General features: G+C 45.5%; 1 protein-coding gene across 1 annotated transcript in view; it reads left to right on the plus strand.

The window, feature by feature from the left end:
• The first annotated feature begins 6,008 nt into the window (after positions 1–6,008).
• WLS (Wnt ligand secretion mediator) overlaps positions 6,009–13,615 on the plus strand; it is a 116,707-nt gene continuing 109,100 nt past the window's right edge. Inside the window, exon 1 of the mRNA XM_002715930.6 lies at positions 6,009–6,455. Within this exon, the coding sequence (XP_002715976.1) occupies positions 6,350–6,455 (106 nt within the window). The 5' untranslated portion in view covers positions 6,009–6,349. The remainder of the gene's footprint in view (positions 6,456–13,615) is intronic.

A 13,615-nucleotide genomic window follows, 5' to 3' on the forward strand; every position in this document is an offset into this window, starting at 1 on the left:
AAAGGAACTGCTAGGCAGGATCTTGTATTTCTGCTTAAAATGAGACAATGGGGGCACATAGAGAAAAAGGGGAGGTGTGGCTCTGCTTAGGGGGGAAAGCATTTCAAGAGAAGCATGAATATATATATATATATATATATATATATATATATAGGCAGCACTGAATAATAGAGTGTGAACCCACACTGCCTGCTGACATTCACAGGAGCCAACTACTGAAAGACACCAGCAGCAAGAGCCTTGGGGATGCCATTTATGGATGAGAGCTATTTATGAGCATGAGACGCCTCAGAGTGGGAATGTAGCGTTGTTAGGTCCCTCTGGGAAGTGAACGAGGTGTTCAGGGAGGTATATTCAGTTCTTTTAGATCTCTACTTACATTCACTGCAGTGACAATAATAATATGCTGCTCTTGGCTTCCACAAGGGGCTTTCTCAGCACTGGGGACTGAGCCCTCCTCTGTGCCAGGTGCTGTGTGGAGGCTGTGAGACGGACAAAAGTTTCTCTCACAGTCTTGTGTTTTGAGACTTTCTAAGCCAGTTGGGCGTGGCAACGCACCACATATATAAACAGCTGTGCAAAAATCAGACTGACATACAGATGCCAGGTAGCAACAGAGTCAGCGAAGTCTACACAGACATTGGGGGAGAGGGACGATGCATCCATCTGCAGTTAAATATTCAGCCATTCATTCATTTATTCATTAGATATACATTTAACATTATTATGACCCCACATATGCCAAATGCTTTGAATCAAGTGATGAATAAATCAGAATACTCAATATAAAAGCTAGCAAAATAGAGCTGAAATGACCAGTTTCTGTAAGCAGAGTTGTATTGCACTCCTTGGATTCTCCTCGAATAATCTGCCTGATTGACTTTCAACAAATATTTCCTTGGTAGTTGGGAGCAGTTTTTTTTTTTTAAATAATAGAATGTTTGGATACTACACCGGGCATTTGGTGTAGTTAACATGTTTCTTGAGATACCCATGTCCCATAGTAGAATGCCTAGGCTTGTGTCCTCACAAAGCTCCCAATTCTAGTTTCCTATTGATGCACACCTTGAGAGGTAGCAGCTGATGGCTCAGGTACTTACATCTCTGTCACCCAAGCAGGTGACCTGAATTAAGTTCTTGCCTCTTTACTTCAGCCTGGCCTAGCCCTAGCTGTTGTGGGCATTGGGGGAGTGAACCAGAAGACTGGATCTCTCTCTCTCTCTCTCTCTCTCTCTCTCTCTCTTCCTAATCTTACCTTTCAAATAAATGAAATAAATAACAAAAAAATTTAGAGACAGAATAGAATGTTTATATGTTAAAACTCGCTGAATGTTATTTGATATTCAATACTAGATATTCTCCATAGAACCTTTGAAAAGTAGAGTAACTTTCAGGTATTTCATAATATATGCTCAAAATGTAATCATAATATGGTAAAATTTTGGAGATGAGAAAGAACCAATGACTAACATTACTAATTTTTTTAAAAAAGATTTACTTGAAATGTAGCGTGACAGAGAGAGGGAGACACATAAAAGCACACACACATATACACACACACAAAGAGAAGGAGAGAGAGAGAGAGAGAGAGAGAGAGAATGCGCTTCCATTGCTGGTTCACTCCCCAAATACCTGGAACATACAGAGCTGGGCCAGGCTGAATCGAGGAGCCAGGCGCTCCAGCTGGGTGTCCCACGTCTGCAACAGGGGCCCACGTCCTTTGACCACCATTTGTTGCTTCCCAGGCATGTAGCAGAAGCGCCACAGCCAGGGCTCAAAGGCACTCAGATATGGAATGCAGGTGTCCAAGCAGCAGTTTAATCTGCTGTGCCACAACACTCACCCCAAGGTTTATGAATTTTTAATACAAGGTTATTGATTCCTCTTATGTTTCTCTAAATATAATAATAAAATAGTGACATCTTGCAGGAAAACCATGAGTGAAACTATTATTATCTCTATTTTACAGATGACAAAGCTGAGCCTCAGAGTAGGTAAGTAACCGTGGGATGGTCTGTGATCAGACCACGTAGCAGGCAGCGTCAGCTCATACCCCAGGTACAGCTGATTCAAACACTTATCCTCTTTTTTATTCATCTGTGTTGTCCCCTTCAGAAAGGGATCCAGTCACATTTTTAATATTAAAAAAGGACATATTAGAAATTGTCATTTTAAAAGAAATCCAAAGCTAGAAGAATGAATTTTGAATGTTTTTTACCATCAAGAAGTTATAAATATTTGAGATAGATATTTTTACCCGAATTTGTACAATACACGACACATACATGTATCCTAACAAGTATACTGAAAATAGAGCTATATAAAAATTAAGAATGGGAATGGGAGAGGGAAGAGGAAGAAGGGTTGGAGCAAGGGCAGGAGGGAGGGTAGGGTAGGAGGTATCACTATCTTCCTAAGTCTGTATATATGAAATGCATGAAACTTATACCCTAAATAAAATTTTTAAAAAATCACATGGAACCCCATAAATAGGAAAAGCTTCTATGTGTTAAAAATACAATTAAAATTTAAAAAAAAGTAACCCATGGTGATGAATACTGTCAGCATATGTCCTCTCAGTTTGGCAGTGTTGGTAGTCTCATGCAAGGGAGAAACAGTGACTACCATTTAGAAATACCTCTCCCTTATTTATTTAGTTATTTGAAAGGCAGAATTACAGAAAAGCAGAGAGAGAGGCCTTCCATCAACTGGTTCACTCCCCAAATGGCCGCTACAGCCGGAGCTGGGCCGATCCGAAGCCAGGAGCCAGGAGATCTGGACAAAGACCTGGGTGCCATAGCAGAGAGCTAGATCAGAAGAGGAGCAGCTGGGAGCCCATATGGGATGGCGGCACTACAAGCAGCGGCTTTACCCACTACACCACAGCGCCGGCCACTAGAAATACCACTTTTTAATAACAAGAGTTATTGGAGAAAAGTTCAGTATGTTTGTGGGAGATTAATATTTGAAAAACTGCATGTATTTCAATTTTTTAAAGCAAAGTAAACATTAGTTTTATTCTATTTTTTCCATAAACTTTTTCAAATCCCCTCATGTAATAAGTTCACCTGGGTGGGTTTACTGGAATTTTTATTTATTTATAAGGAGGTCATCTGGGTGGGTTTATAGGAATATTATTCCAAGCCTCTTGTTTCCAGATAAGGAAACTGAACTGACGAAGTTCCGCCAGTGACTCTGTAGGATGCATTCAGGAGCAGAAGTAGTGAGGTACGTTAAAACAGTTGGCAGACAAGTGACTCAAGGGCTTCACTAATCTTAAATAATTGCCCAAGACATTTCTTGTAGACCCAACTCTTACTGGAAGTCCATGGGACAGCCTCTCTCCTTAAGCAGTGCAATGTGATAGAAAATAGAGAGAAAATATTGATATTGAATCCTACCAACCTTATTTTTAAAAATCCATTGGTACTAACCAAGGAATTCTATCCCTAAGGTGTCATTAGTATTGAAATGTGTAGAAATTGGTAGCCGGCTGAGAACACAGAGTGTGGAATTAAACAGCAGCAGAGGCGAGAAGGGAAAACTTACTTCTTTTGATGATGTCCTGGAAAATGTCTGAAAAACAAACAAAAAGATAGATGCTTCTGAAAAGGTAAAGCCGAAGGAAGGCAAAAACCCTACAATGGGCTCTCTGTGTGTGGGATGCAAACACTTCGCTACTGTGGACAGAGATTCTGCTGTGTCTCCTGGCAGAACCTGGTGTCCTGCAGAGCAGAGCTCATCATTGTGCGATCAACAAGAACTGGACCGAGACTCCTTCAGGACACGGGCAAGTACCTGGGCAGTCTGCTATCCTCAAGGGCTTAGGAAAGAAAGCCTGAAACATGTGAAGGGCTTAATAAGTAACTGTTGGATGAAGGGTCAAATGGAGGAATGAATAAATCACACCTGTATTCTTTGAACTGTTAAGAAGTGTTAGAGGTCAAGTTTCAGATGGCCGGGCTCAGAAAGCAGTAGCCTAAGACGAAGGCCTCAGAGGCAGGTACTGTCTGACCTTCTCCTGTCCTCCCATCTCCTACCTCTCAACTCCCAACTCCTTCCCTGGGCAACTCAGAAAAGTTAGAATTCTGCTAGCGCCACTGGCTATAAGCCAGCCACAAAGCCTAGAACTGTTTCTCCAACTCCTTTCTGCATAAGAGCTGGCCATAGCGAATTCAGACAGCCATCCCAGAGGGCTTCTGCCCCATACTAGGGAGGAAGAAATGCTACAGTTGAGAGGCACAAAAGAATCCCGACCGACAGGCCCTGTTGGGTCGATTTCTATCAGCTCATATCCTTTTTGTCCCATCACATTCCTCCACAACTCTCCACCCTTCCTGGAGACAGAGACTAAGCATTAAACCAGATGGCTCCCCCTGGGTCTTTCTGGTGTCTAATCTGAAGACTCCCACGCCATGCAGAACTTTGATTAAGTGACTGTGTTATGCTTTCTTCTTGTTAACCTATCTTTTGTTATAGAAGTTTGAGTGTGACCCTTGAGATGGGGGAGGAAATGGTGCATCCCCCCCTCTTTCTCTACAATAATCGCACCTGACCTTAAGGAGTGTCCAGTCTGGTTGGGGACTAGAGATGAGTCGTTCCATGAAGGCTGACCCGCCTGATATCCCCTGTGAGGGCCATGGAAGTCTGGCAACAGAGTAGCAAAGGGGAGCTGACTTGGGATGAATAGTTCCTTGGCATCAGTTGCTGGTAGCTGGAGGGGTGTTGGTGCTGGTGGAAACTGTGTGTGTGTGTGTTGGGAGTGGGGTATTTACCATGCCAAGGGTCTATTGGCTGGTGTGGGTTGTGTTAGCCAAGCAGCCCATTTATGAATCATGGAAAAAAAAACAAAAACAAAACAAAACAAAAAAAAAACAAACCTGGCCCAGGAATTCAGGCTTGCTGGAGCAGGATGCCCCCCACCCCCACTTTCCTGGATCACTTGGTGATGCTGTAGCCCTTTTAGTTTGTGTAAGTACATTCTATGATGTCAGCACACCCACGAGATGGCTCAACAATGCTATTCCCATGGCTAAGCCACGCATGACTGTGTATGCTCACAAAGAGACTACAAACACTGCGGTATGAGTACCATCTAAAACCCATAAAGGTCTCTTTATGCTTTTGCAATGCAAACTCTGCGCTTGCTTTCCCCTGCACTTATCGATTCATTCCACCAAAGTTTACGGAGGACCTATTAGCGCTGGAATTTTGCTTGGCACCCCGAGGTGGGGTGGGGGTGGGGAGGCTGGGACACAGATGACTAAAACTCGGTCCCTATCCTTCAGGAATTAACAGCTCAGCTGTGGAGTCAAACCGTGGATACAGAAGTCCTCACTATAGGAGGTGAAAACGTCAACACAGAATTGCAGGGGCTCAGCTCCCAGAGATAACTTACACGGAGCTACTGTGGACAATTAGAAAGGCTTTTTTAGAAGTGCTGGTTTTTGAATCGGGCTTTCAAGATGCGGCAGAACGTGTTTTCAAGGCAACAGCCCGGGCGAAGGCTGTGGAAGCCCCGCAGGCCGCGGGCGCAGGGTTCCTGAAGGGCTTTAGCTGGGCCCCGCGTCTGATAAGGGAGCCGGGACCTGCCCAGGGCAGCCGAGCTGGGAGTCGGTCCCGCATCTCTGTGCCTCTCAGGGGTTCCTTTCAACCATTCTCCTCTTTCCTAAAGAGAGTTCCAGTAGTTGGGGGCGGGGACGGGGCCATTTCCTCCTGAAGTGAACGTGGAAGTTTAAAGGGCTGCAGGGCGGCCCGCGGGTGGGTTAAATCTCGCACTTTGGGAAGCTGTAGGGGAAACGTGCCCGAGGCTGGGCGGACAGCCTCTGAACAGCCACAGCAGCGCCCGAACGGTCCCGGCCCGTGGCGGGACAGGCTGCAGGCCAGCCCGGCAGCGCGGGGCCAGCGCCCGCCGGAGCTCCGATCCCTGGGCAGGCGGGCGAGGGGTAGAGGCAGAGAGGGAGGGAGGGAGGGAGGGAGGAAGCGCGAGAGGGAGGGAGGAAGAAAGGGAGGGAGGCGGCGTCATGTGATCCGCTTCCCTGCTCCTTTAAGCGTCCACAGGCGGCGGAGCGGCCACAATCACAGCTCCGGGCATTGGGGGAGCCCGAGCCGGCTGCGCCGGGGGAATCCGTGTGGGCGCCTGCGGTCCGGGTCCCATCCTTGCCGCGCTCCTGCACCCCTGAAGTTTTGCAGCGCCCAGCGAGGCGGCGAGGGAGGGAGGGCGCGCGAGAGGGGAAGGAGCAAAAAAAAAAAAAAAAGAAAGAAAGAAAAAAGAAAAGAAAAAAAAAAAGAAAAAAGCACACCCTAAAACATTTATTTCAAGGAGGAAAGAGAAAGGGGGGGCGCGAACATGGCTGGGGCAATTATAGAGAACATGAGCACCAAGAAGCTGTGCATTGTCGGGGGCATTCTGCTCGTGTTCCAAGTCATCGCCTTTCTGGTGGGAGGCTTGATTGGTAAGTGCGAGAGCTGCAAACTTTTCCCCCTTTCTCTCTTTTCGGGCCCCTTCCCTCTTCGCCTCTCGGGCTACTTGTTACAGTATCACTGCCTCGCTTCTATGATCTAATTAGTCCGGCTATTGTGCTTAAGAAAGCAGAGCTCCATGGGGCTCCGTGGGGCACCATCCAGTCTAGTGGCTAAGAGAAAAGGAGGGGAAAAAGTTTTGGCCTAGTTTCAGTATCCACTTGAAAGGCAGGAGGGGGTGGCGGGGGTGGGAATCTTAAGCATGGCGACGGATCGCGCGAGGAAGCGCTGGGTTACGAAGTTGATCGCGCCCCCCCCCACCCCGTCTCCGCTTTTTCCCGCGTACCCCCCCCCCCCCGCCCTTTTCCTCTCCGTTCCCTTCCAATCAGCTCCGGTTGGGCAACGTAATCGACTTTATTAGGAACAACAGAAGAGTCGGGGAACTGCGCCCGGCGCAAACCCGGAGCCCTGCCGCAAAGCTGCGGTCGGCGCCGGTGCAGACGGCGTTCGGTCGTCCTGGTTGGGGTTAGGGGGGGTGGGGGGCGTTTCTAAACCGCACCCCCTCCCGTGGCCGCAGACGAGTCCAGGAGGCGGGCGGGGACGTGGGATGGGGTACGGTAGGGTGAGAGAGCCCTAGGCGGACGCCGCGGGAAGTTGGAGTGCTCGGAGGGGAAAAGCGTATCCGAAAGGTGTTGCTTTTGGCCTCCTGCCCTCGCGTGAACCTCCCCTCCCCCACTTCTTAGAGCCCCAACAGCCGCGGAGTCTGAAGTCCCCGATCCTCTGCCCCCCACCCCCACCCCGCCTGCCGCCGCAGCCCCCCGCAGGTGACAGGTCGCAGGCCCCAGGCGATGGCGCCCGCCGTGGGAGACCTCCCGAGGCGTGCACCTCTCGGAGCCAAACAGGCTTCCGGGTGCCCGCTGTCTCAAGGACCGTCCCTTCGGAAAAACCCCATTCCCCTCGCTGTCTCTCCGGCTTCAGCTCCCTCCCGCCCCTCCGCACACTCGCGTCCACCTCCCCTCAAGATTTGGGACATCCCGGCACAAACTTCAGTGCCAACTCTGCGGCGGGCGGGCGGGCGCGGATGCGAGGATCGGCTTCCTGCCTTCGCGGCTTTGTTAAAGTTTGCAGAGTGGAGGGAGCCCACGGAAGGGCTGGCCCCGCGCGTCCGTCTGCGGGAGTCCGCGTGCCGTGGGCTGTGGGCGAACGGCGCTGGCGCGGGCGCCGTCGTCGCGAGAGCTGCATGAGCTTTGGGCACCTCGAGTCCTGTGCGTGGCGTTTTGTCTCCGGACTTGGTCTGATGGGGGACAATTTAAGGGGAGCCGGGTACTGTAAATCGAAGCTAATTGTTTTAGACAAAGGAGAGTGGGTGCAGCTTCATCGAGGAGAGAAATTCCTGGAGATCATGCCTCTCTCCCCGTGTGCGTGTGTTCACAAAGCAGAAAGGGGTTCGGAGTTTGCCAGGCTCGAATCAACACTTCATCGGTTTTATTTCTGGAATCTGCATCTTCGGAACACGCGCACAGACCAGTTTTGGCTTTGTGTTAAGAGCTCCTGTTGGACTGTGTGCCATCTCCATGTTGCCCTGTATTGGATTTTTCGAGGCTCTTAATACCTCGTCTGCTGGGAGCTGAAGGCAGCCTTCCTTGTGCCTTCGCAGTGATTACGCAGCGGTTACAATTACACCTCTTGTCTCCCTTGATGAGCAGTTGCAGTTAGATGCCATTGGATCTTGTGTGATTTCAGTGGCAGACCATAATTAAAATTTCTTGCACCTTGTGCTTTCAGAATTAAATTGGCCTATTATCCCTGTCTGACCTTCATCCTCTTTGAGGTTTTTGCACAAGCAGCGAACCATTACACATAGTTTCCTGGTGTTTGTTGGTGTGTGTTTCTTTTTCTAAAGCTCATCTCCCAGCTTGGAAGAGACCATTATCCGTGTTCTCCGTTTCCTGGGGCACTTCCAGAACAGGTACAATTTCTGGAATGCTGCTCTGTGGGAGGAGGTCCCAGGCACCTTCAGTGGCTGCAAGATGTTAGAGTTGCTGTAGGGTCGGAAGCGTTGTCTGTTCAAAGCAAAAGGTTTGCCTGGAGTCAGCAGTGCCAAGGGTTGTTTGCTGGAGAATTTAGTGACCTTGAATGACAACAACCTCCAAAAGTCCGTAGTGGCAGCTCCTAAAGCTGAGTAGACTTCCCTCAATTAATGAGCCTCTTTAGTTCCAACTCCCTCCTGAAAAGAAAAGTACCCATGTATAAAGTTTCCTGGGAGACTTTGTTGGGTAAGTCCATTGCCAGTGTCTCTCTCCTCTCAGCCACAAGGCCTTGTCCCCAGTTCTAGCCCAAAGACTACACAGATCAAATCCTTGAACAGTGATTTTCACTTAGAGAGGGGTGTGTGTGTGTGTGTATGTGTGTGTGCGCGCCCCCAAACAAATCTAGGAACTTGAACATGCTCTAAGACCCAAACATAGGAAATGAATTATCAAGAAAAGGATGATCATGTTTTCCACCCAACTTTCCTACACTGGAAAGCAGATGAAACTGAGCAAAAAATAGAACTTCAATCAAGCAGGCAGATGGAGCCAGGAGTTGAAGGAGCAGGGTGTAGGCTGGAAAGGCAAAGCAAAGTTCCTGCACCTCCTTCTGGGTGCCTACCCAGTGAGAGGAGAACTCCCCCTGCTCTTGGCGCCTCTGCTGCTTCAGGGGGCGGTGTCTTTCTCATGTGTCCGCAGCCGCCTAAGGGGGACATGGAGGTGGACCCTTGGAACTGGCCGTAGTCTATATTTCTTTTTGATCACTGTTGTCCTTGATGAGAGGAAGCTTATATATGGCACCGCTCCTATTTTAGGGGTGGGAATACTGCACACACATGTTCACAACACAAAAACAACTAGCAGCCCCTCTTCCAAATCACTGACAAAGTGTGAGCCCCAAAGTGATTCTGCAGTGGCGGGGTGATTAAACGTCCATTTCAGTCCTAAAACTGTGTCACCCTTTCATTGCCTAGAGAGTTTAATATGACATTTCCGCTGATGTCTTGGTTGCGGCCTTCCAGAGTTGATGGGAGGACATTTAAATATTAACTATAAAAGGAATTAGGAGTGATTGGGTTTTGGTTTAGCCAGCTCAAATACTCCTCTGTCCCAACAGCATTCTTGCCAACTTGGTTTTGCTTGTTTATGTATTTATTTATTTTCCTTGCTTTGTTGTTTGCTTTGCTTGTGCCAGTGTCCGTGTACTGCTAAACCTATAATGGGATTTTGCAAACAGGATCTGCAAGCAGTATCTGATATGGTAGAACTTAGGGTATTTATAAACTCACCAATTTGTACTATGCTTTCATAAAAACTTTGAGCCCCAGTAAGATCATGCATTTAATTGTTTTGTGTGTTCAGAAGGCTTCCTAAGTGACTGGTTTCTCTAGTATTTAGGATCCATTTAAAAATTTAAGGACCCCTGAAAGAAATTAAAATACTTTTTAATGATAGAGCTGCATATTTGTCCTCCTTAAAAATAAGCCTGCAGATTTCAAAAAATATTTTTTAAATTTTGCGTTTGGTGAATTTAGCTCACGGAGAAGCAGTTGCAGGCATAGGGGAAGGTGGGAGGGGGTGGAGATGATGGGCCCCGGAGTGGGACTGCAGCCCACTAACAGTCATGAACTCGAATCCCTGGCCCATTATGTGCAATTTGCTCAGCTTCAAATTAGTCATGTCTGGTTGAAAAAGCATGTCAATGGTTGAAAAAGCAGGTCACTGTTCTCACCTGTTCTAAAACTGAAGCGAAGGAAGATCAGGCCTGGGTGAACACAAAGCTGTAGCATTGTTTTAAGCATATCAGAAATGAGAATATTCCCAACTTAAACAACTCCGAGCAGGTATAGCAAATGGCCAGTTTTTATTTCTTTAGGAAGGATCACTATTTCTTTCAGAAACTCGCCTATGTGAGTGTCCTAATTTTTTTTAGATGTGATGAATATATTCTGTGAAATATATACATATTATTATTAATGTTCTCAAATTGTACGTGGATTTGCCCGCTCCTTTCAGTAATATAGCCCCTACTATTGGGCTGCTATTGTTTAAATGGAAGCTATTGGTGGTTTTGATTGTGATCTATTCATGTGAGCTTTTGTGTCTGCTATCATTCATTTGAAGCTTATAGAATTTTAGGAAATTAAATTAAATTATAGTTATGCAGATTATGTAAGTTTTTGCTCTCTAATGAATTTTAAGCTTGTTGCATTTATTACATTTTAGTATAAATTAATGATGTAATTGCAATTCTGCAGTGTCTGGCTATCTAGTGAGACTTTTATAAAGCACTGATTAATTGATTTTTAATTGATGTTAGTCCACATTTTTCTTATTTGATTCTGCTTCTTATTTTGTAAAATGCCATATCTGAGTACACCATGTCATTGTTTTCCTCTGCTAACAGCTAGAGGTATTTAATGTAATGTAGGACTACTGTGCCACCTCACAAATTCATCTTTAAAGGGTGGAAAATTATTTTAGTAATTGAAATTACCTTGTGTGGCTTTTAAAAGGCTCAACTCGCTGTTTGGTTGTCAGAATGCAATCATGCTTGGGCGAAGTCGCTAATGGCTCTTTCATCTGATGGTTCCTTCAGTTCAGCCTGTCTAGCCTTCTTCTGGAATTTTTCCTTTCCCTCTAAAAGTGAGAAACATTTCCTGGAGATAATAATGTTATATGTGACTTTGTGAGGTTTTCAAGTCTCCTTTCTGGAATCCAGATGTAGATTTAAAGCCTTCCCTACCAACATGACATTTTACAATAATTTGACCTTTAAAATATACTTTAAAAATTATTTATTTAATTGAGAGAGGCAGGGGGAGAGGGGGGGAGAAAGAGAGAGAGAGAAAGGGATAGTAAAATTTTTAAAAATCCATGTAGACCAAGGAGAGATTCTTCCCTTATCTCCCTCATAAATGTGTTTTATAGAGAATTATGATTTGTTGAGATTGTATGAAGTCTCTTAGCTTGAAGCTCATGGGTACCACTTGCCTAATGTGCAAAATATTTATCAGGGCCTACCATGTGTTCACGATTGGGCTGCATGCTGACTGAGGGTTAGTGAAGAGGGCACTTGGGATCTCAGTAAAGTTGGGGAGCCATCTGTAGAATCTTAAAGTGCCCCTCTTAATGCAAGGTTGCCAGCAAAGTATTTCCTGTAAGGAGAATTTTCACTTAATTGTTGGGAATTTGGGAATTATATGAAATTACAAGTCCTGTTAATTTTACCCTGAAATAATTGTTTTAACATTTCATCTTGAAATAAATATATTAATAAAAAGTTTAACATGTATTCAGTGGCAGAATTTGTTTTGTCCACACAAAGCATTACCAACTTGCTGTTTTTTTTTTTTACCTATTTTACATGTAAAGAAACCAAGGTGCAGATCTAGTAAAATTGCTAGTTGGGGTCAAAGCTGGGATTGGACTCCAGTCAGTGGGCCACCACAGCCAGAGTTAGCAACCATTAGATCCTTCCCCCAAACCCCCAAATCTTGACTTTTTGGTCTGAATAAAAAAATCATTTTAATACAGAAAAAAAACCATAATGACTGACAGTGAAATATAACTGATTTCTCATTTTTAATCATTGGATGACATATTAAAACAAAGTAATTAAGTATGGCGATAAGTGGTGTCTAGCTGTCCAGAGCAAAGCAGTGCCTTGCCACAGCTGAGGGAGATACCTTTTGAGGAGGCTGCATGTGCCAGTCCCACCAATTTCTTACAAGTTCCAACCAGTCCCCATGACGCATGAATCATCCAATCGTCTCAGCACTCAGCTTCATTAACCATAATGTGTTTGAGAGTCTGCTGCTTTAGAACACATTACTTGGTTTTATTTTCTTCAACTAGTGGTTTTAACAAACAAGGTGGTCTTCAAAAGTGAACAGAAAATACACATTTATATTTTAATTTCATTTTCATGAACTTTAGGGAAATAGCCTTGTATTTATTTATTTTATAATAAACCTGGACTTTCTCAAAGGAAGAAGATGGAAAAGGAATTAACTGAGGGTTGGAAAGGGTTTTGGAGGATACGGGATGGAGCACTTGACAGAAGATCCTCTTGTTATTGGAAGGTGAAAATTTCATTCCCCAAAGGATAATTTCTGTTTACGTACACACCCATGTATAATAATGAGGCTATTCCGAACCAGCAGCTCCCAGGAACAGCCACACTGACACTGTGATGGGTACATTTTATTCTTTAGGAAAAATGCTGGTAGATTTTTTTCTAGCAAGACATTTGTAGCCCTCAATTTTGATAGAGACTCTAGCTCCTTGGAGACAGTGAGCATGAAGACATGAAATGATTGCATCTGTTTCCTTTAGATCTTAATTCTTCTCTGGGTATTGTGAAGGTAGCCCAGTAAACAGAGGTGAACAGTTCCCAAAGCAAGTGGCAGCTCAGTGATAGGAGATGAGAGGAAGAGCCTGGTGGCATTGACAGCCTGAAACTTGATCATTGAGAAATGGTTTTTGACTTTCTTTTTCCTAAAAGGATTGCTAAGTTACAGGAAACAGCAGCTAACATATTTCAGAATGCAGAACCCAAGGTTCTTTAGCCTTTTACAACCACATCCCCTCCCCACCCCAAGCTATCACATTCCTTCCCTCATGAAATCTTGCAGAGGCGCAAAAGCAATACTCACTATCATTTGCTTTACTATCATCTGCTGCTTTTTGAAGATATATATGGGGTGACAGCGCTTCACGTGTATTGATTTGATGAATGTGTATAACGGCCCAGAGAAGCAGTTACTGCCCTCTTCAATTTTCATTTGAAGCTGAGTCATATTTTAGGAACTTTTCTGAGGTTACTGAAATAGTAAACAAGAGGACGAAGACTCGAGCGTGTGATCCTTGATTGACTCCCAAGCTATGCTCTTGAGCTTAATGCCACTCTCCTCCCAGTGTCCCTGCAATTTCGATGGGGAACAAAGGGGTGAGTGTGATGAAACTGATTCTACACAGATTGAGTGGAAGTGAGAGCTCAGTCTCTCCTCTTCTACCCCTTCCCCAAATCGTATCACTGGTTGTCCATCATTGAACTTATTCTAAACAAATGGTCCCATGATGTGATAACCACTACACCAGCCATTGTAAACGCTGACCAG

Source organism: Oryctolagus cuniculus, chromosome 7 (assembly GCF_051225735.1).
Source record: "Oryctolagus cuniculus isolate XC-2025 breed Fujian yellow rabbit chromosome 7, ASM5122573v1, whole genome shotgun sequence".
Lineage (NCBI taxonomy): Eukaryota > Metazoa > Chordata > Mammalia > Lagomorpha > Leporidae > Oryctolagus > Oryctolagus cuniculus.